Source organism: Cucurbita maxima, unplaced genomic scaffold (genome assembly GCF_002738345.1).
Source record: "Cucurbita maxima cultivar Rimu unplaced genomic scaffold, Cmax_1.0 Cma_Scf00018, whole genome shotgun sequence".
Taxonomy (NCBI): Eukaryota; Viridiplantae; Streptophyta; class Magnoliopsida; order Cucurbitales; family Cucurbitaceae; genus Cucurbita; species Cucurbita maxima.
Window position 1 is genome coordinate 2,191,617 of NW_019272034.1, and position 21,999 is coordinate 2,213,615.

The following is a 21,999-nucleotide window of genomic DNA, read 5'->3' on the forward strand; positions in this document are numbered from 1 at the left end:
TTTCTATAATTGAGTAAAAAAAATGTGCACTTTGTATTAATATCTTTTAGACTATCCAACCAAAACCATACCGAACTTGACAATTTTGGTATGTTTGCAGGTGAACATTTCTTTTATATTTGATCAACCTGACTCATTTCTCCAGCGGCTTAAAATTGTTTATGGGTTGGATGGGATGGAGCTAAGATATTTTTATGCTCTAACTTATAAGCCATTCTCACCTCTAAAACAACATATCTCCTCCCCCACTCAGTTGAGTGGTTAAGAGCTCCATTTTTGTCCCCTTTCCTCTGATGGGGTTGCCATAATGTGACTTTGATGCACCCACCAGCCTCAGTTTTTGGCCACAATGGCCTAATTTTGCTTGTTTTAGCTCTCTCTCTATGCAATCCTATATATATGAACCCTCTGTTAGCAACCTCCCCAAGTTCCTCTTGAACTTCCAAGAGCCTGCCTGCCTGCCAGCAAGGTTTCAAAAAAACCTCGGCCATGCAGCCTAGTGAAATTTCAAGTCACCATTACCTTCTTTCATCCACCCCTTCCCTATATTCTTCACAATTCAACATATCCCACAACACCATAACCACAAACATGATGCATCTCAATCAGTTTTGTATGAATCCACTGTCCTTAAGCACTAACTCAACGTCCGATGAGGCAGAAGACCAGCAACTAAGCCAAATCAATGACAGGAAACAGAGAAGGATGATATCTAACAGAGAATCTGCACGCCGTTCACGAATGCGCAAGCAAAAGCACTTGGATGAGCTGTGGTCTCAGGCCCTTTGGCTCCGGAATCAAAACCACCACCTAATATATAAGTTGAACCAAGCCAATGAATGTCATGATCGAGCTCTACACGACAATGCTCAGCTTAAGAAGGAAACATCTGAACTTCGTCAGATGCTTCATAATCCTTAAACGACATCTCCTCCAAGTGGTTCCTTGCAGAGAAGCTGTCGGACGCATCAGGCTTAAACCCACTTCGTATTAGCTTTCAATCTTAGCTCATGCGGTAGTGAGAGGCCCAAACATGAGTAAAATGAGTAATAAAAGAAACAAAACAGGCCCAAACACGACCGGCTACTTCCAATTCTCTGGGGGAAACAACAATTTCAGATCTCGTTTTCCTTTTTCTGTTTATGCTTCGTTCACTAACAGATTCAAGCACTTGAGCTGCTACAACAATGGCAGTTCCCATCCGGGGAGGCCGAGGAGCGTCAAATTCCGGCGGGTTCAACCTCCGGAGCTTCTTCTCTCACCGGATCTTCATTTCCGCTCTGTTTTCGCTTCTTTTCATTGCCACAGTTTCAGTCATCTTCACCACGAATCCCTCCACGCCACACCACGATTCTGTAATTCCATCCACCCCTTTTATTTTTCTTGTCTAATTTGCTTGTTTGTCTGCTTTAATCGAGTGGAAATCAACTTGGGAATGTGTTGAACTGGATTTAGTGCAAACCCATTTCATAAATTTGATTGCTTATGTGACCCAATTCGTAATATCTCGATCGAACTAATTTTCTTAGCAGGCCCTTCCTACTACTGGAATACGACGAACATTTCTGAGTTCTAATCCATTGAAAATTCGATTAGATTTGATATATAAGCAAGCAAGTGATCACATCACCCTTGTTAATGCCTATGCTGCATATGCAAGGAAGCTCAAGCTCGAAATGTCTAAGAAATTGAAAATGTTTGATGATTTAGCTCAAAATTTATCAGATATTCAGACGAACCCGAGTTACCGTGGGGCTTTGTTCGATTCGACCAGTCCGTTGGATGAAGATGTGTTGAGACAATTTGAGAAGGAGGTTAAGGATAAGGTGAAGACTGCAAGGATGATGATTGTGGAGTCAAAGGAGAATTATGATAATCAGTTGAAAATCCAGAAGTTAAAAGACACCGGTTTGGTTTAAGATGAGGCCTATGGAAAGAGGAGCTCATATTGAAATAAAGGCTGTGGGAGATTTTAGGTTCTTGAACTCATCATATGTGCCATTGTTAAAGCAACAGGACTTGCCTTCCTCCGAAAATCGAGGAGACAAGCCGAAGGATACGTTTGTGCTGAATCATGTTCGGTTTTATTTGCCCGACATGTTTCCTAAGTTGAAGAAAATTGTGTTCTTGGAAGATGATGTGGTTGTTCAAAAAGACATAACAGGATTGTGGAAGATTGATTTGGAGGGGAGGGTGAATGGTGCTGTTGAGATTTGCTTTGGTTCCTTTCATCGGTTGGGTCATTATTTGAACTTCTCACACCCTTTAATTAAGGAGAAGTTGAATCCCAAGGCATGTGCTTGGTCTTTTGGGATGAATGTTCTTGATCTTGATGCTTGGAGAAGTGAGAAATGCACGGAAGAGTATAATTATTGGCAGAACTTGGTTAGTATCTGTTCTAGAACAAAAAATTTTAGCTGCCATTTTAAACCATGAGATTCCATTGCTCGTTTATCGTTGAGATCCCACATCGGTTGGAGAGGGGAACGAAACATTCTTTATAAGATTGTGGAAACCTCACCTTAGTAGACGTGTTTGAGAACCGTGAGGCTAACGACAATACGTAATGGGCCAAAGTGGACAATATCTGCTAGAGGTGGGATTGGACTGCTACCAATGGTATTAGAGCTAGACACCGGGTGGTGTGCCAGTGAAGACGCTGGACCTTAAGGGGGTGGATTGCGAGATCCCACATCAATTGAGGAGGGGAATAAAGCATTTATAATAAGGGTGTGGAAACTTCTCCTTAACAAACGCGTTTTAAAACCTTGAGGGAAAACTCAAAAGAGAAAACCCAACGAGGACAATATCTGCTAGGGATGAGTTTGGTCACAACGAGGACAATATCTGCTAGGGATGGGTTTGGTCACAACGAGGACAATATCTGCTAGGGATGGGTTTGGTCGGTTGCAAATAGAATTAGAGTCAAACATCGGGCGGTGTGCCAGCGAGGACGTTGGACCCCTAAGGGGTGAATTGTGAGATTCCACATCAGTTGGAGAGGGGAACAAAGAATTCCTTATAAGGGTATGGAAATTCTCCTTAGTAGACGCGTTTTATAACTATGAGGCTAATGGCGATTTGTACCGAGCCAAAGAGGACAATATCTGCTAGCGGTGAGATTGGACTGTTGCGAATGGTATCAAAGGCAGACATCGGGTGGTGTGCCAGCAAGGATGCTAGTCCCCAAGGGGGGTGGATTGTGAGATCCCACATACATTGGAGATGGAAACGAAACACTACTTATAAGGGTGTGGAAACTTCTTCCTAATAGACGCGTTTTAAAATTGTAAGGCTGACAACGATATGTAACGGATCAAAGCGGACAAGCTAGCAGTGGGCTTGGACTGTAACAAATGGTATTAGAGTCAGACATTGAGCGGTGTGCTAGCGAGGATGCTAGCCCCCCAAAGGAGGTAGGGGAACAAAGCATTCCTTACAAGGGTGTGGAAACCTCTCCTTAATAGGTGGGTTTTAAAATTGTGACGCTGACAGCAATACGTAATAGATCAAAGCGGACAGTATCTGCTAGCAGTGGACTTGGATTGTTACAATTATCGTATGTCTGACAATAATATTATCTTTTACCTTTTGATTTAGTTGGAGAACTTAATAGATTTTCCCGTGAACTTTTGATATTAGAACGAGGACGGGTCGTTATGGAGCGGGGGACCTCTTCCACCTGGTCTAATCACCTTCTACTCAAAAACAAACCCACTGGACAGATCTTGGCATGTGCTTGGCCTTGGTTACAATCCTAGTATAAGCATGGATGCTATCAACAAAGCTGCAGTCATCCATTACAATGGTAACATGAAACCGTGGCTGGACATTGCCATGAACCAGTATAAAGGTTTTTGGACTAAATATGTGGACACTGAAATGGAGTTCGTACAGATGTGCAATTTTGGGTTATAGATGAGCTTGTAGATGATCGGTCGCCCATCGAGAGCTCATGCGGAAAGTAGACAATATCATGATATCATTATAGAGGTTGTGGTTTCTAACATAGTATCAGAGTTATGCTCTTATCTTAACTTAGTCATGTCAATAGAATTCTCGAGTGTCAAACAAAAAGGTTGTGATCCTCGAAAGTGTACTCAAAGTGACTCAAGTGTGGAACAAAAGGTGTACTTTGTTCGAGAGCTCCAAAGAAGGAATCAAGTCTTGATTAAGGGAAAGTTGTTCGAGGGCTCTAAAGAGGAAGTCTCATGGGAGGTTCTATGGTGTAGTCCCTTCTGGTGCTTTCCAGTGCTTTCAAGTCTATGGGTGATTATGTATGAATATTTGTTTGGCCTCCAATGGTTCGTTATACATTTAAGTATGATCTCAACGTCTAAAATCACCCATAACAAAGGTAAAATATGGTACAAATTACATAATATCATCGTCTATCTCCTTTTCTCGTTCAACCATTAAACGTATAGTCCTAAAATAATGATATAAATTAGATGATGATAGACTTATCCCATTTTATTAGAAATTTGAAGAATAATTTAAAAAATAAGCGAACAAAATAAAAGTTATTCTCCCACTTTATTTATATTTACACGTGACAAATGAAACTTAACCGTAAATATTTCTAATTATACCTTTATGAATTGAAATTCTCATATTTTTATTTCTACCTTAAAACCGGTTAATTTAAGTATAGTTTAGTGATAGTCACCCATCCACAAAATCGATTAAAAGTTCTACGCTATAATTATTAGAACGAGAAAAATATTTTTTTATTATTCTTGTGAATCAATACTCTTTCTGAATAGATAATTACTTTTCCAAAAAAAAAAAAAACTCATTTTATTAACTTTCATCTTCAATCCAACTTAATCACGGATCAAAAAGTTTAAAAGGTCACGTTGATCAATGGTTTTAATTTTACCACGTCAACGGTTTTTCGTGAGATATGACTTAAATTACCAAAATGGCCCGCCAACTCATAATATTCCAACATCTTTTGATTAGAATGTTTATTTAAGATGGTTAAGAATAAAATGTACGAAAATAGAATGCGTAAAAAATAAGAACTATCATAGTTTTATATAAATAATATTTAATGTTTTATTTTGTAAATACTTTTAACCAATTAAACTTAATTTTACATAATTAATGGTTGGGAATTATTTTATTTTTATTAATTCAAGCTATTGAAATAATATTAACTAAATATAATTTAATTTAATTCTCTAAGCTTTAAAATTTAAGAAAATCGATAATTTAGAATTGTAGAATTATTTTTTATAATTTAACTTAACATTATGAAATCAAAATAATAAATAATAAATAATAAATCAGAGATAAAATGATAGATGTTAAATCCGAACTTTAAGCACTCTTTTAACTTTAAATTTTACGGTTCTTCGTCTCCACATAGTTATTTGTAAGAATTTAATGTATCTTATTTAGATTTGAATTAGTTATAGAATATATGATATTAGTAATCATTTAATATTTGAAAAATATATTAATTAAGGAATATATCTTAAATATGGGTAATATGGAGATGAAACATTTTATCTCAATTCTATTTTTTATTCTTAAATTTGTATCTTTCATTGAAAATAAAACACGACACAGGCAAGAAAATGGCGGCTACTTCTACACGAATAGGCGTTGCTGGTCTGTCCGTCATGGGCAAAAACATTGGCTCTCAATATAGCAGAAAAAGGCTTCCCTGTTTCCGCATACAATCGAACCGCTTCCAAGGTCGATGACACCGTTCAACGAGCCAAAGCGGAAGGAAACCCCCCCGTCTACGGCTTCCACGATCCCAAATCCTTTATCAATTCCATTCAAAAGCCCCGCGTTGTGTTGATCCTTGTGAAGGCAGGGGCACCCGTTGATGACACCATAAACACCCTCTCTCCCTTCATGGAAACAGGGGATTGCATAATAGATGGCGGCAATGAGTGGTATGAGACCACCGAGAGAAGGCAAAAGGCCATGGCTGACTTGGGTCTTCTTTACCTCGGAATCAGCGTGTCAGTTGGCGAAGAGGGTGCCCCAAATGGCCCCTCGTGTTGAAATTTAGTGCTAATTTATTTCAAGTTTAAATTAGGGAAGGAATATATGATATTCGTAATCATTTAATTTCTTGAATAATATATTAGTCAGGAAATATATTTTAAATATTTATAATCAGTTAAATTTGAATAGTAGTATATTTTATTTTATTATCGAGATTTAGTTAGTTTATATTTTATTTGTAAATATTATTTAATATCTTATATCTTATTTAAAGGTGGTGAATATGAATGAAGATTAAGAACCTTTGATTCCAATTCTATTTCTTATTCTTAGATCTGTATTGAGTAATAATATTTTCATATCTATTCACACTTTTGAGTGGTAGATATTGCTCAGTTGGTATCAGAGCCAAGTTGGTACGGTTTGATATTATTTCTCAACGAGATAAATTGTGGAAATAAGCTTGCACTAAAGAATACCGTCAAAATTTAGTGCAACTTATTAGTTTGAATTAGTTATGGAATAGATGATCTTCATAATCATTTAATATTTTGAAGAATATATTAGGTAGAAAATATATTTTAAATATTTTGTATCAATATATTTTATTTTATTATCAAGATTTAATTAGTTTATATTTTCTATGTATAAATTATTTAGTATCTTGTATCATATTGAAAATTTGTGAAAGGTTGTGAATATGAATGAAGATTAAGAACCTTTCGTCTCAATTCTATTTTTTATTCTTAGATCTATATTCTTTAGTTGAGTTATAACATTTTTACATCTATTCACACTTTTAAAGGGCAGATATTGCATCACGTGATTGATGCATGTAGGCTAATTCCATGCTTACAAGAACATCGAGGACATTCTTCTTAAGGTAGCAGCTCAAGTTTCTGATGGTGGCCCCTGCGTGACATATGTCGGGGAAGGAGGGTCGGGGCATTTCGTTAAGATGATTCATAACGCGGTTGAGTATGGTGATATGCAGCTGATTACTGAGGCGTCCGATGTACTGAAATCAGCTGGAAAGTTGTCGAATGAGGAAATTCATGAAGTTTTCTCTGAATGGAACAGAGGGGAGCTTCGAAGCTATTTAATTGAAATCACTGCGCATATTTTTGGGGTTAAGGATGAGAAGGGAAAAGGGTATTTGGTGGACAAGGTTTTGGACAAGACAAGCTTGAAGGACAACGGGAGGTGTATTGTGCAGCAAGCGGCAGAGCTCTCTGTTTCAGCGCCGACCATTGCTGCTTCTCTTGATGCAAGATATCTATGTGGGTTGAAAGGGGAAAGGGTGGAAGCTGCAAAAGTTTACCAATCAGCTGAATTGGGGGAAGAGGTAAACAAGGAGAAGCTGATCAACGATGTCAAACAAGCTTCTTATGCATCGAAAATCTGTAACTACGCTCAGGGGATGAACTTGATTCCGGCTAAGAGTGTCGAGAAAGGGTGGGGCTTGAAGCCAGGGGAGATTGCGCGGATTTGGAAAGCTGGGTGCGTTGTTCAAAGCGTGTTCTTGGAGAGAGTGAGGAAGGCGTATGATAGAAACCCAGATCTTGTGAACCTGTTGGTGGATCCGGAGTTTGCTAAGGAGATGATGCAGCGACAATCTGCTTTGCGGCGAGTGGTTTGCTTAGCGATTAACTGTGGCGTTAGCACGCCGGGGATGTCTGCTAGCCTTGCTTATTTCGATAGCTATCGAAGGGAGAGAGTGGCTACGAGCTTGGTTCAAGCTCAACTTCACTACTTTGGTGCTCACACTTGTGAAAGGATTGACATGCAGGGATCGTTTCATACTGATTGGATCAAGATTGCTAAACGAATGAACGAAGGAACGAATTAATGAACGAATGCTTTGTGGTTTTATTATAAAATCCTTTTAACTTTTGTGAGGTTGGTTTGTAGTAAAATTGGATGATACCAAACTTGGGTTAATTAAACAAAATCTAGTTGGGTCTAAAAGTATTAGATTTCACCTCCGCTATAAAGAGAAAGGAAACATTCCTTAAAAGGATCTGAAAATATCTCTCTAGTAGATGCATTTTGACACAATGAGGTTGATGGTCGTATGTCACAAGCCAAAGCGGACAGTTTGTACTGGCGGTGGACTTGGGCTATTACCAATGGTATCAGAGCCATACATCGAGCGATCTGCCAACGAGGATGCTAGCTCCAAGGGGTGGATTGTTAAATTACACATTAGTTGGAGAGGGGAAAGATCATGAGGCTGAGCAGTGTGCCAACGAGGACGTTGGCTTCCAATGAGGGTGGATGGTTAGATCCAACACATCCGTTGGAAGGAAAAAGACCATGAGGTTGGGCGATGTGTCAATGAACGATGGCTCCCAAAAGGTAGATTTTTAGATTGTTAGATCCACATCCGTTGTAGAGTAAAAAGACCATGAGGCTGATGGCCATAGGGTAAAGTTGATTGTGGGTATTAAAACCTATAATTTAATATAAAAAAAATTAATGAAAAAAAGAAATACCCGAGGAGGGCATTAGTAGCAGAACAAAAAGAATCCACCTTCCCACTCAATGAGGGCCTTTTGGTAAACTCACATAACCTTGAAAATCACAAAAAAGCCCTTTACAAAAATCACTTATAAATTCCACATCCCATTAGGCCAATTTTCTCACACCCCCAGAAAGAACCAAATGAGGCGCCTAGCCACCGAAGCTGCACGACCACCCGCCGCCGCCAAGCTCCACCTATGGAACTCCCCAATTCCCTACCTCTTCGGCGGCCTATTTCTCACCATGCTTCTCATCGCCGTAGCTCTCATCATCCTCGCATGCTCCTTTCGTAAACGCTTCTTCACCGGCCACTCTTCACCCGGCAGCCAGAAGGACCCGCCAGTCGCCGGGTCCTCCACCATGGAGCTCGTAATGGAGCCAAAGATTTTGGTGGTCATGGCCGGAGACTACACACCCATGTTCTTGGCTACGCCTGTAGCCGCCGGTGTCGGCGACGTCCCACGGCGGTGCAGTTGCTCGGCAAGCCAACAAGATGACAAACAGAATCACTCAGCTGCTTGGAATTTCCATTAATTACATGCTTAATTAACTATGACTTTGTTTTTGTCTTGGAATTTTGTCCCGAATATGTAAATCAATTAAATGAGTGTTGTTGAATCCGACGACGTTTCAGTGAAAGTACGAACACCTCAAATTATTAGTTTCATCCTTCATCTTTCTTGTGTTCCTCTGCTTTTCATCTTAATTTTAAACAATTATTTCATCAATTTATCTATGATTTTCCATCCATGAACACCCTGGAGTCTTCTCTCTGTTTCAGTCCCTAAATTTTATTTAAATTTAAAATAATTTTTAAAAATTCAAATTTTAATATCGCACTCTAAAACCCATTTAACCATCTTAAATGGGTTTGGATTGAAATTATATTTTAATTTTTTTTCATCATTTAATAATTACAAGAGTAAAAAAATAAAAAAAAAATTAAAATATTGGTAGTGGAAGTAGTAGATGTGGATGCGGCGGCTTGGAAATGCAAAAAGAGTTACAATGATTATAAAAATAGAAAATAGACAGTATGTTATTTAGAATATTATATTAGTAGAAGATATATAACAAATTAAAGTGGACAATATTTATAATTGTAGATGTTGGGATTTCAAGAAGGTGGATTGTGAGATCCCATATACATTTCTTATATGGGTATAAAAATCTCTCCGTAGCAGATGACTAAGGGTGGACTTAAGCTGTAATCTAATAATATTCTGTACTTCTTTTAGTGGGGTGAAATAATTTTGAAAATCAGAACATTAGGTTAATTTATTTGATCGATATTTACTAGTAAAATTGAAAATTTAAGAGTGTAATTCTAACAAGTCCTATATATATAATTTAAGGGGTAACGTATTATTATTTATATCCTTAACCAACTTTGTAATATGCAAATACGTAGCATGTATTTTTGTGGATAGTGTAACTTAATTTGGTTATATTTGAGTTGAATAGGTACATTGAACATAGTCATTCATCTTTTGTCATATGCAATTTAATATCACTTTAATAGTAAGGTCCAATTCAATGGTACATGTTTTACGACATAAAAGCTCTTTCTCCTATGCTTTCTCAAATATTTCTTAACTTAATGACTTAAATATGAGCATAACAAAGTATTTAAACATACCATGATAATGCTATAATACAAATAATTTCGATGATAGATATAACAGATTGGAAGTACTATCTTAGTTATTGAACTTACGGGTGTACACGAGTTGAGTTGAGTTAGACTGGAAGATCTTTTGAACTAACCCAAAATTTTAGGTTCGTTAGGTTGGTGACCCGAATAATATGAACAGAGTTTACAACTCCACCTTCTATTTTTGGGTTGGGTTGGATTGGATTGTTTTTTTTTTTTTTAATTATTAAAAATTCTTTTTTACTCACCATACATCATCGTAAGTCTCAAAATTTAAATATTCACTAATCACAAAGTATCATTGGAATTGGTTACAACCGTCAAATATTCTTAATTTTTATAATAATTTTAAAAGTAGGTGTTGGATGATGAAAGTCCCACATCGGTTAATTTAGGGAATGGTCATGGGTTTATAATCTAAGAATACACTCTCCATTGGTATGAGGCCTTTTGGGAAGCCCAAAGCAAAGCCATGAGAGTTTATGCTCAAAGTGGATAATATCATACCATTGTGGAGAGTCGTGTTCGTCTAACATGGCATTAGAGCCATGCCTTAAAGCCAATCCTTAAATGTCGAACAAAGGACTCCAAAAGGAGTGAAGCCTCCTCGAAGGTACGAAGGCAGTCAAAAATGACTAAGACTCCAAAGGAGTCGAGCCTTGGATGCTCAAAGTCATGAGCACTTATGCTCAAAGTGGACAATATTGAGGTCTTTTGGGAAGCCCAAAGCAAAGTCATGTGGACAATATCATACCATTGTGGAGAGTCGTGTTCATCTAACAGTAGGGGGTATGGTAGGGTCGAATTGTAACCCTATTTTTCGAGTTTCCAATCAAAAAAATGTCAACCCAATGACGGGTGCGATTTTTTTTTTATTTTTAAAAAATAATTAAAATAAAAATGTGTGTAGTAGATTTGTCAACCCCTCATTTCCTTTAGTGCAAAGAAAAAATTATCCATAAAACCTACCGACAAAATAATGCTTTCTTCCTTGTACTTCACTATATCATGTTATGTTTTTTTCAAATTCCATTTACTCAATTGACCAACAAACTATCATCATTGAAAATCTAATAATTCTTTTTTTAACCTCACTTTTTTTTTTTTTAATTTTGGTTAAATTATAATATTAGTTTTCGAGATTTTTGGTGTCTACCAAGTCCTTCAACTTTTAAAAAATGTCAACAAAAATGTTAAACCAAATATCAACAACGGCCAAAGTTGACCATTTTAGATGTCGATATAAACCAAATTTACAACCAAACAAAATCATTACAACACGTAAAACATGATACCCTCCTATCAAAACCGTTTGATAGATCAATGAGCTAAAACAAGAAGATGTTGTAATCGATGGGCTAATAAGATATTGGGATCAATGTGGAAATGATATGATTTAAGTTTATGAAACTAGAAAGGGCTAGCAAGGAGCAAAAGAAAAGATATCAACTTGGATTTAGCATCATTATTGAAAGCTATGTAGAGGGAAAATGATGTGGAAATGCACTTTGATTTTGACTACTTTACCACATTATTAAAACAATCAAACATAACCCATTACTATTTATTATTTCTTCCCACTAATGCCAATGCCAATGGCTGTAAATATCCCATATAAGTTCGTGATCGAGCCACGAAGTATGTCATTATCGAGAATATTTAGTCTTCCATTATGGTTTATCATATATATCATATTTCACTCTTGATCATAGACTAATATCATCGTGTATATATTTATTGTTCTTTCTATTCCATTTGTGTTCTATTTGATTCTATAAATGATTATAAATAGAGAATTTTCACTCATTTGAATTAAGAGTTTTAGCAAATATTCTCAATATCTAAATCCATATTATATTTTCTATCAAAGTTACCCACATAAATCCATATATTTTTTGGAAGTACTTATATGAACTACGACCCAGGAATTTTCATACCTCAAGGTCCAATTATAAGGACGAGAGCCAAGAAGCTACAACAAACCTTGTACACTTATATTCAAGTTATGGTGAGCTCGTCAATGAAAATTCTAGAAGACGTTTGAGACTTCCCTTATATGTTGTGCAAAGTTGAGATTCAGGAAAGAGATGCATTAAATGCAGCTAAATTTATAGAACTAGTCTAAGAATGACTAATAAGCTGATTTCATTAATTGCACTATTTAATTACAATCTAAATATTTGTTTGTCATATTTAAGGTAGTTTTTAATATAGGAGTTAAGTTTATATTGTAACCCACGTAGGTTACCATATTCCACAATTAACTAGTCATTTTATGTTTCGTGAAATTTAACCAAATTATAGGGACAAGAATCAAAATTCAGAGCTAATGAGAAACAAATCAACTACAACATGGCTGTCGAGAAGTGGTTTTACCACAAGTTGTTGATATATCTCGTGAGTTTGGACTTTGATAGATTTTTGGTCCAACCTACTAGTTGAGCTTATTTGATCTGATCCCGATTATAATATGATCTAATTTATTCGATTAGACCATTATTTAGCTTCGATAGACGAAACGTGCAAACGCATTTTGTTGAGAGCTTCTCCAACGCTGCAAGAGCTAGAAATCGAAGGTTAAAGACGAGTTAGTTGTTTAGCTAGTTCGAGAAGAACCGTCTCGTATAATCAAATCAAAATTATCGAATTTTTTCCAAAATAAGATGATGATGATGTTGAACTTTTAGTTGACAAGTTATTTTCCAAAAAAAATATATAAATTTGCAAAATTGTACCAAAACCATTCCTCTAGCAAATTCCAAATGGCAATGGCCCTTTTGGATAATATCCTATCATCAAATAAAATAAAATATATTATTATTATTATTATAATAATAATAATTTTCTTATCCCATTAATTATTCATCACCTTTTTTAAAAATTTATTTATGCAAGCTGACACATTTCCCACTTTACCCCAACTTTAATATAAATAAATAATTTCTTTTTACTACCATATTCTCCATTAACTAAACTCCAAATCATTCTAATCCTATGGTTTCATAATTATATATAACAAAAAAAATTACAAAAAATATTCACTTTTTTATTTTAAAAATTAATATTTAAAAAATAAATAAATATGTTTCACTTTATTTCTAAATTATTGTAGCTTTATGCATGTTATTAAAATATATTATTAAAGTAAAAGAGAAATTCACGTGAAAGATTTAATTTTTATTTTTTAAATTATTTTTCTCAAAAGAAAAAAAGAATCTTTTTTCCTTTTTTTTTTTTTTTTGGACTTTTTTGAATAAAAACCCTCGATTAAAGGGGAAAGGGGAGTTTGCTTGTTGCGTTTAATCTTCATTAAATAAGGAAAATAAATTTAAATTTGGATGATTATTTCTAATTAATTAATGAATTAAATAAATAAATTTTAAGTGGGCCATCATTTAATAAAGTAAAGATAAACCTAGAGCAATGGGCGTGGCTCTTTCCTTTTTTTCCCTTCTTTTCTGTAGCTTCATCAACAATTCATGATTTTTTTTTTGTATTTAAATATTAATTCCCAAACTACCCTTCACGCTTCAACTACTAAAATAAAGTGAACCGAGTGCTAAAAAATTTTGATGACTCGAATAATTCGAGTTACGTTATTGTAACGGCCCAACCGCTAGCAAATATTATCCTCTTTAGCCTTTTCCTTTTGAGCTTCCCCCTCAAGATTTTTAAAACGTGTCTGCTAAGGAGATGTTTTCCACACTCTTATAGTGTTGGATCTCACAATCCACCCCTTTGAAGTCAAGTGTTCTTGCTTGCACTCAATCCTTGGATATCACAATTCAAATTGTGAGATCACACATCAATTAGAGAGAGAAGTAAGTGTTAGCTAAGATGTTGGGTCTCGAAGGGGATGGATTGTGAGATCGTTCACCACATTCTTTATAATGTTGGTGAAAATCTCTCCCTAACAAACACGTTTTAGAAAACTTTACTGAAAAGTCCAAAGACGAAGATATATATACTAGTGGTGGGTTTGAGCTATATATAATAATGTTCTCGAATAACAACACATTTAATCATTTGGGCAGGAAAGGGTGAAAGGGTAAAATCCACCAACAACACAATATTTAAGTTGCCAACCAAATTCCAAATTGTTTAGAAAACCATATATCCAAAATCACAAAACAAAAAACAAATGAGACCTGCAGCTTCAACTCCAACTCCAACTCCAAGAAACTCCACCGGCGCCGCCGCCATCGACACCGGATTTGGAAACTGGCACTCTCCCATCCCATATCTTTTCACAGGCTTAGCCATCGTTTTGGGTCTCATTGCCATTGCATTGCTAGTCCTCTCTTGCTCCTACTTGCATTCCCCTTCCGATTCTCACTCCGCCGCCGCCGCCGCCTCTCCTGCCACCGACGAACAAGAAAAACCGCCCAACGGTGCCCGGGACTCGGAGCCGACCATTCTCGTTATTATGGCCGGAGATGATAACCCTACCTTCTTCGCCAAACAAACAACTCTTTCACTGTAAAAATTCTCCTTTTTCTTCTTTTTTTTCTTTGTATAGTTTTTGTTTTGGGGTTTTTTCATGTGATCTAACTGATTTCTTCATCATTTTTAGCAAATTTTGATGGTAAATTTAATGAATTTGGTTAACGTTCCTCAAATTTTAAATCCATCCAATGAACCCGTAACATACTTTTAATTATTTCAAGGTTATTTATCGATAGTTCTCGAATTTTTTTAATTTTATTTAATATTTGTATTAAACTTTTTTTTTTTTTTTTTTAGAACTCAATATTATCTTATTTCAAATGATTAATTCCGTGTAAATTGAAAATTTGGAATATTTATTATGGCTCCTTTTTTTACAAGGTAAATTGTATTTTAGTTTATTACATTTTTAACCTTGAAATTGAGAAAGGTAGGAAATTTATGAAGGGTGTTTTGGGGAGCTTTGAAAATTGTCTTTGAGACAATCATTACAAGTTAGGGAGAATGTGGACAAATCACCAAAAGAAAATGCTTCAACTTTTTTTATTTTTCTTTTAAAAATAGATATCTTTTGCTATGGGAATAAATGAGATTTCAATATTAAAAGTCATATAGGACATAATAATTGTACTTTTAAATTTGCTTTCCATTTTAAATAAAATAAGGGATAATTGATTTCTTTTATTTTTTTTAATAAAAAAACTTCATTTATAAAATCTTACCCTAATAAAAATCGAACTTAGTTCACCTTAAAAAGTTTAAAATAAAGTTATATATTGATTAGAAAAAAAATCGTTATATATAAATTATAGATAATTTTTTATTGATATAAGATCTTTTAGGTAATTTCAAAAAATGAAATCACGAACATTTATATTTAAAGTAAACATCATATCATTATAAAGATATATTATCGAGATCGACGTCGGAGTCGAGATTCAGATGGGTGTAAAAGAAAAAAAAAAAAGTCGAGTCCATTAGATATATCAATATTAACAAAGTAGTGTAATACAGTCAGTATTCTATTTCTAATGGCATTATATATAAAGCTTCCACTATTTTATTTTTTTCATTAATTTTCTTTATTTATTAATTTTTTTTTTTAATAAAATAAATTTTGTAGATATGTTAAAATATATATATATATATATATATATATATATATATATATATATATATATATATAATTGTGATGTCCCTTGTTGATTGAGGAGGAGAACAAACCACGATGTGAAACCTTTCTCTAACGGACGCGTTTTAAAGTCTTGAGGGAAAGCCCGAAAATGAAAGTCCAAAAAGGACAATATCTGCTAGCGGTGGATCTGGGCCGTTACAAGTAGTATTAGAACCAGACACCGGATGATGTGTCAGTCTTCTCACTGTTCCCTAAAGGGGGGTAGACATGAGGCGGTGTGTCGTAAGGACGCTGGGAGGAAAGAGTGTCAGCGAAGACGCTGGCCCTGAAGGGGGCAGATTGTGATGTCCCACATTGGTTGGGGAGGAGAACAAACAACCATTTATAAGGGTGTGGAAACATTCCCCTAACAAACGCGTTTTAAAGCATTGAGGGAAAACTCGGAAGGGAAAGTCCAAAGAAGACAATATCTACTACCGGTGGATTCGGGCCGTTACAGAAAGATACGTGAATAAATCGAACAAAATTTATATTTATTTATTAAACTATAGAACGGGTACATAAATAAAATTAAAAATTACACAAAATTAATAATTAAACTTAGACATAAGCAAGTTTTAGTTACAGAAAATACAAAATTTATATACAATTAAGACCAAATATTCTATAATTAAACAGTTAAAATCACCTATAATCAGTACTTAACTGCTTTTTCATCCATCTTCCTCTTCTTCACCTTCAAAAGGAAGGCACAATCCCATATCCAACATTCGCCATTAACGGGCTGGAGAATTTCCGATCGAGTTTAACCTCCACATCGGTTCGTTTCGCGAACCGGCCCTTGATTCTCGGCCGGGTCTCAGCGTAGGCCTTTCTAGAGGCGTATCTAATGGTCTTCTCAAACTTCCTTGTCTTCTTCTTCTCTCTGTACCGTAACACTCGGGCTTCTCTGTCCATTGGACTCAATTGGGTCGCCGGAATTTGAACCGCCGCCACGTCCGCCGCGCCGGAGAAGAGATCGATTGTTCCTTTGGGTGGCCTTATGTTGGAGAATACGGATATGTCGCTCATGGTTGTTGCTGAATCTGGTACTACCCCGACCTCCATTGATGAAGGTAAGAGAGAGGTAGGTAAGGAGGTTACAGCGTGGGTGAGGAAGCCATTGTAGGAGTAGCTCCCATCAACGCCGCCGTAGCTCTGTTCCAACATCGGATCTTTCCCTTCAAATTCAATCGGCACCACTCTGTCCTCTCCTCCGCAGCGGCCGCTGCCATAATTCTCCGACCCCTCAAATTGATCTTCCCCACAACCATTAAACTCCACAAAATTCAAATAATCATCTTCCCCGCCCAACAAAAACAACCCATTCGTATTGTTATTGCTCTGTATCGAACCACCTCCTCTGTTTTCGTTGTTGGTCTTCAATGGATTCAACAGCAGCCAGGAAGCAGCCTCGTCCTCGTCTTCATCTTCCTGACATTCCGGAGTAGTTCCGACCATGTTAGCGCCACCAATTGGGACGCGGTGGTGACGGCGTGCGAGAGGATTCGCCGAGTGAATCTCGGCATCGCAGGCGGCGCAGAGCGAGGCGGCATCCGCTTTGCAGATGAATACAGCTGGGGATCTCTCGCATGCCTCGCATATCACTCCGGCGGTGGCGGTGGCGGTGGCGGCGGCTCCGCCGAAGTAGTCGTCCTCTGTTTTCAACATTGTTGTCTGTGTGTTTTCTGTGTTGAGTTGAGTTGGTTTTGTGAGCAGAGTGGGTTGGAAATGAAGAATCCAAGGTATCCCACGTGGCGAGGATTTAGTGGCTGCAAAAAGGTAATGCATTATCTTGTGGCTATCGTGGACTTGCAGTGGGCTCCACGTGTGACTCCGATGGAAGAAATAAACTTTTTTTTTGTTTTAATTCGTTTTTTCTAAATTTTTATTGTTAATTAATTCATTTAATGAATTATGGTATTAAGAAATAATTTTACAATATAAACTTTACATTTATCAAATTTTTTTTCATAAAATTTTTTGAAAAATATGAAAAAAATTAATAAATAGTAGTTAATAGGAAAATTAGTAAGCTTTTAAATTGAGTTTTGGATTGATAAAGTATTATAATTAAATACAATTTTTAATTTATTTTTTTTATGCATTTAATAATTTCTCCTTCCCGTCACATCGCCTAGGCATGGCTTTTTTTTATTTGTAACTAATTGCAGTTTAGTATTCTTTTTAGCGGCTCGGATCGCGAGTAGGAATAGTAACAGTACTCGCTTTCTCTTGGCCACAAATTTCAGGGTCCCACCTAAAGTAGATTCAATCAAATATGTGGCCGTTTAAGAAGACATCTGACGTGTAAGGGTTAGACTGAAACATTTTAATTTTTTTATTATCAGATTTTTTCCCAAAATTAAATTATTTTTTTTAAAGCTAAATTATAATTTAATTTCTGTTTTTCTCCTCTAATCAAACTTTATAAATGTTATTTAGGGTCTGATTAAGCGGAGGATTATCTACAAAAAATAATTATAAATATTACATTTTAATTTTCTTAAAATTATAGGAATTAATTTTTACTCTAACCTATATATATATATATATATATATATATATATATATAATGATAAATTAATATATGCAAATTTAAAAAATAAATGAAATTTGGGCCTTTATCCTAAGATATTCATAAGCCCAAGCCTTCAGTTTTGGGTCTGGTGATTTAAAACAAATGCTAAATACATGCGATGCTTCCCTTGTGCTTTAATATTTTTTAATATAATCTTTCATTATTAAATAATAAAGTTCATAACAAAAAAAATTATCATAATTTTCTTTTTAAAATTAAAATACTTTAATATTTTTATAATTCCATCCCTCTTAAATTTGTTACATGTATATGTCTGGTTCATGCTCGATTATTTGGTTGGAAAACTTTATCCTTAAGTTAAGGTGACTTTGTTGTCGCTCTAAATAGTACGAACTTTTTATTTAATAAAAATTTACCAAAATTAATACATTACAAAAAAAAACAAAAAAAAGAAACTAAAAATAATTATGTTATTATAGAAAAGAGTTAAATGTCAACTGAGAATTAAAAGGTTTCTATACCCTTATAAAAAATGTTTTGTTTCGGTTTTAAAGCAGTGGAATCTCAACTTTTTAATTGAACAATAACAACGAGCACACCTATTAAATAAATATTGATTGATTTGACACGTAACCGGTAAAAAAAATGGATAGCCAAACAAGAGTAATATAGATCTTCATGACCTCGAAAAGAGTTTAGATCTGAGTGTACTAGTACATGGTTGATTTTATGAAATAAAAATTAAATGATGAAGAAATAATTAAATGTATATTTTCATTCATAATTTTATAACTTAGAGACTGAAACTGGAAATTCTAACTTCTTTACTTCCTACAGTAGTTCATAATTTTTTTGTTTTTCTTTTCGTTAAAAAATTAGGATTATGCAGACTATTGGAGTGATGGAGTTGATGTTCTCTAAAGACAAAATTGAACCAGAAGCAAATATATTTTGACCTATTGTTGATGAATGAAAGCTCGAATGGAACCCATTAGTTCTTGTGTTCGCTGAGTGGAGATCTGATCTTTGTTCAGAATTTGGAAGCCATGTCCAACTCCCTTCAGAATCACTCTCTCCACTTTCTTCCCGGCGGCTGCCATGGCTGCACAGAATTCTAAGTTTCTGTCCAACAGTATGTCCAACTCCGATATGCATACCATTAATGGTGGGAGTTTCATTTCTTTCAGCTTTGCGCCGCCATTCACCAGTGGGTTGCTCCATGGATGGTCGCGATTGGCCGTCGGCGGAAGGGACAGCCGCCAGTATGTGTCGGAGGCGGAGAGAGTTAGCGCGGAGGTGGAGGAGGGCGTAGCGGCGAGCTTTTCTGATTTGGTTCGCGATTCTCCGCCGAAGAAAGGTTGGATTAGGATTATACCCTTTAGAGTTGGGGGTTTTAGGAGTGTGGATTCGTTGTGCCCTAGCCTTGTAGCGGTGTTGTATGCTATGTTTGCTCCAGCGCTATCGCCCGCGAGGAACAATTTTGATGGATTGCAATTGCCTAACCACCATTTGTGTTCGATTGGGTTGGTTATTGCTTGTTGTTTCAACCACATGACTGCGTTGAATCCGTCTTCATAAGCGGCGGGGAGGCGATTTTCAGGGGAAAGACGATAGTTGATTGAGAGGATTACACATTTTGCTTTGGAAGCAAGATTGAGGAGGAATTCATGGTAACAGCTCCAGGCGGCAGAGCCAACGCAAAAGCCACCGCCATGGAAGTAAACAAGCAAAGGGAGGTTTCGCTGAGAGTTAGGAATGTAAATACGCGCCCAAGTGTTTGTGAAAATGTCTATGAGAACATCTTTTGCAGTTACGCCTTTGTTTGATGCTGTGGTGCTGCAGGCTACATTTGGGATGATTGGGGGCCTTTCAACATGCCCATCTGCATAAACTCGAATCAGCCCTTCAATCTCTTCTGACGTGGCTCCATTTTGAAGGTGGGGTTTGGCCATCTGGAGTTTGAGCCTTGGATCGATGTACATGGCAGCCATTCTTTTGAATATCTGTAATGAGTTTGATGAAAATGGTGCTATGGCATGGATGGGATTGAATTGAGGTGTCTTTATAGATGTTAGAAAGAACCAGAAGATTGGATCAAAGGAAGCTTAAAAGGCTAGGAAACAGAAGCTTCATCTCCTTTTTATTCGGCCAGTGGAAACAAAACCCACCGGCCATTCATCTGGTTCGACTTCACTCCTTTGATTCTTTGATTTCGTGTTCTTTCTAGCGTCTTCGTAGTTCATACTTTTTGAAGTATAATAATTCTTTAATTATCTGAAGTCAAGTTCACGTGAATGCAAGTGATTATCTTACAAAACAGTGAATAGTTTCATGATTGCAATAGCCATCGAAGATGCCTTCAACCCAACTTGACAGATCCGCAATGCCCATCAATCTCATTTTGATTGTAAACGTGGTAATTTTAGGCACCCCACCTATTCACTTTTGACTATTGATCCATTTAGTTCTAAAATTTTAAAAATTTCAACTGCCTTTGAACTTTGCATTTTAATTCTCTAATGATGTGTAGCATGCCTGTTGGATAGACATTAACTAATTTAACACGAAACTACAAAAGTGGATAGTTGGTCAAAACTAGGAAAAAAATGATTCCTTACTTTAAAAGTAAAGTATGTTGCACATGTCATTTTATTTTGTTGGGTTCCACTTTTTCTTATCATCTATTTGCAGGTCTTTTCAAGTTCATTAATGTCATTATTTAGTCAAAGAGTGTTTTGGTAGAAACTTTACAGGGTACAATCTTAAGTTTTATGGGATGTAGTTGTAACTTTTAACCATAATCATCAAAGTAAAATGGTATTTGATCAAATTGCAATTTTTTCTTGGATTCATCCCAAGTCGGTACCCTTCTTATCTTAAATTATTCTTTCCATAGTCCTAAATGCTATTGTCATATTCACTAATCGAAATAAAGTACTATCTGTCCTGTCTAAATCTTGATACCATCTTTTAATTTCGCGTACATGCAAATGGTCATTAGCTTTATTCTCCAAGCTATGTCTTTCTGTCTTTCATAGCTTTTTGACTTGTGGAAGTCTTTCGTTTTGGAGAAAATTCGGATTTCTCCTAACATTCATTGAAAAGCATGGCCAAGTTTTTCTCCTCCCAATGACCTAAAACTCCAAGAAATTTATCTTTGTTTTCGAATGTGGTGATTTTAATTCAAGCCTTCCTATCCCGAAGACCAAGTCCTCCCTCTCTTTTGAAGATTAGAAAAGTAAATATACTTTAAACCAATGGTTTTTTTTCATGTTTTTTTAGACATGAAAAACCAATGAAGGTGTAATGATGAGAACTGGGCTGGTTTGAGCTTAGGCTCAAAGTGGTTTGATATCATGTCTTCAATTATAGGTTGTAGATTTAAATCTTACCAGAAAAATTAAAGGGCAGTGGCCTGCTGCTCTTTCAAATGTGGAATGAATCAATCATAAAAACATATCTTATACCTTCAAATGTGGAATGAATCAATCATAAAAACAAAACTAAGGCTCAGGAGTCATTTTTCCACACTCCTAACTCCTTTATTATAAAACTAAGAATGAGATGATGAGAAATTCGTAACTGTGTGCTCTGCTCTAAACTTGAGACAGTCCCCCTCGATTCCTCTTGGTTTTATTTTAGTTTTAAACTCCTTTATTTTCTACACCTATCTCTTTTTTTTTTTTTCTTTTC

At 35.9% G+C, this 21,999-nt stretch overlaps 6 protein-coding genes and 1 pseudogene across 6 annotated transcripts; 5 read left to right on the plus strand and 2 right to left on the minus strand.

Annotated features, from left to right (window-relative positions):
* Positions 1-931: 931 nt before the first annotated feature.
* Positions 932-4,172, plus strand: LOC111492649 (probable galacturonosyltransferase 9). The gene is given in 4 exon segments (XM_023142036.1): positions 932-1,355; positions 1,533-1,908; positions 1,910-2,385; positions 3,643-4,172. Coding segments are annotated over 4 exon segments (1,296 nt in total). The 5' UTR covers positions 932-1,187; the 3' UTR covers positions 3,919-4,172.
* Positions 4,173-5,563: 1,391 nt separating this feature from the next.
* On the plus strand, positions 5,564-7,865 carry LOC111492647 (annotated as a pseudogene).
* On the plus strand, positions 6,926-7,816 carry LOC111493227 (6-phosphogluconate dehydrogenase, decarboxylating 3-like). Its single transcript, XM_023142871.1, has one exon. It carries the CDS (start codon positions 6,926-6,928, stop codon positions 7,814-7,816), a length of 891 nt encoding a protein of 296 aa, XP_022998639.1.
* A 766-nt stretch (positions 7,866-8,631) lies between the features above and the next one.
* LOC111493228 (protein GLUTAMINE DUMPER 6-like) lies at positions 8,632-9,024 on the plus strand. Its single transcript, XM_023142872.1, has one exon. It carries the CDS (start codon positions 8,632-8,634, stop codon positions 9,022-9,024), a length of 393 nt encoding a protein of 130 aa, XP_022998640.1.
* Positions 9,025-14,285: 5,261 nt separating this feature from the next.
* Positions 14,286-14,627, plus strand: LOC111493229 (protein GLUTAMINE DUMPER 4-like). Its single transcript, XM_023142874.1, has one exon. It carries the CDS (start codon positions 14,286-14,288, stop codon positions 14,625-14,627), a length of 342 nt encoding a protein of 113 aa, XP_022998642.1.
* A 1,685-nt stretch (positions 14,628-16,312) lies between these two features.
* Positions 16,313-17,435, minus strand: LOC111493230 (zinc finger protein CONSTANS-LIKE 2-like). The gene has a single exon (XM_023142875.1). The coding sequence runs from the start codon at positions 17,433-17,435 to the stop codon at positions 16,464-16,466; it is 972 nt and encodes a 323-aa protein (XP_022998643.1). The 3' UTR covers positions 16,313-16,463.
* A 1,620-nt stretch (positions 17,436-19,055) lies between these two features.
* Positions 19,056-20,669, minus strand: LOC111493192 (probable carboxylesterase 17). The gene has a single exon (XM_023142837.1). It carries the CDS (start codon positions 20,295-20,297, stop codon positions 19,263-19,265), a length of 1,035 nt encoding a protein of 344 aa, XP_022998605.1. The 5' UTR covers positions 20,298-20,669; the 3' UTR covers positions 19,056-19,262.
* Positions 20,670-21,999: the final 1,330 nt, after the last annotated feature.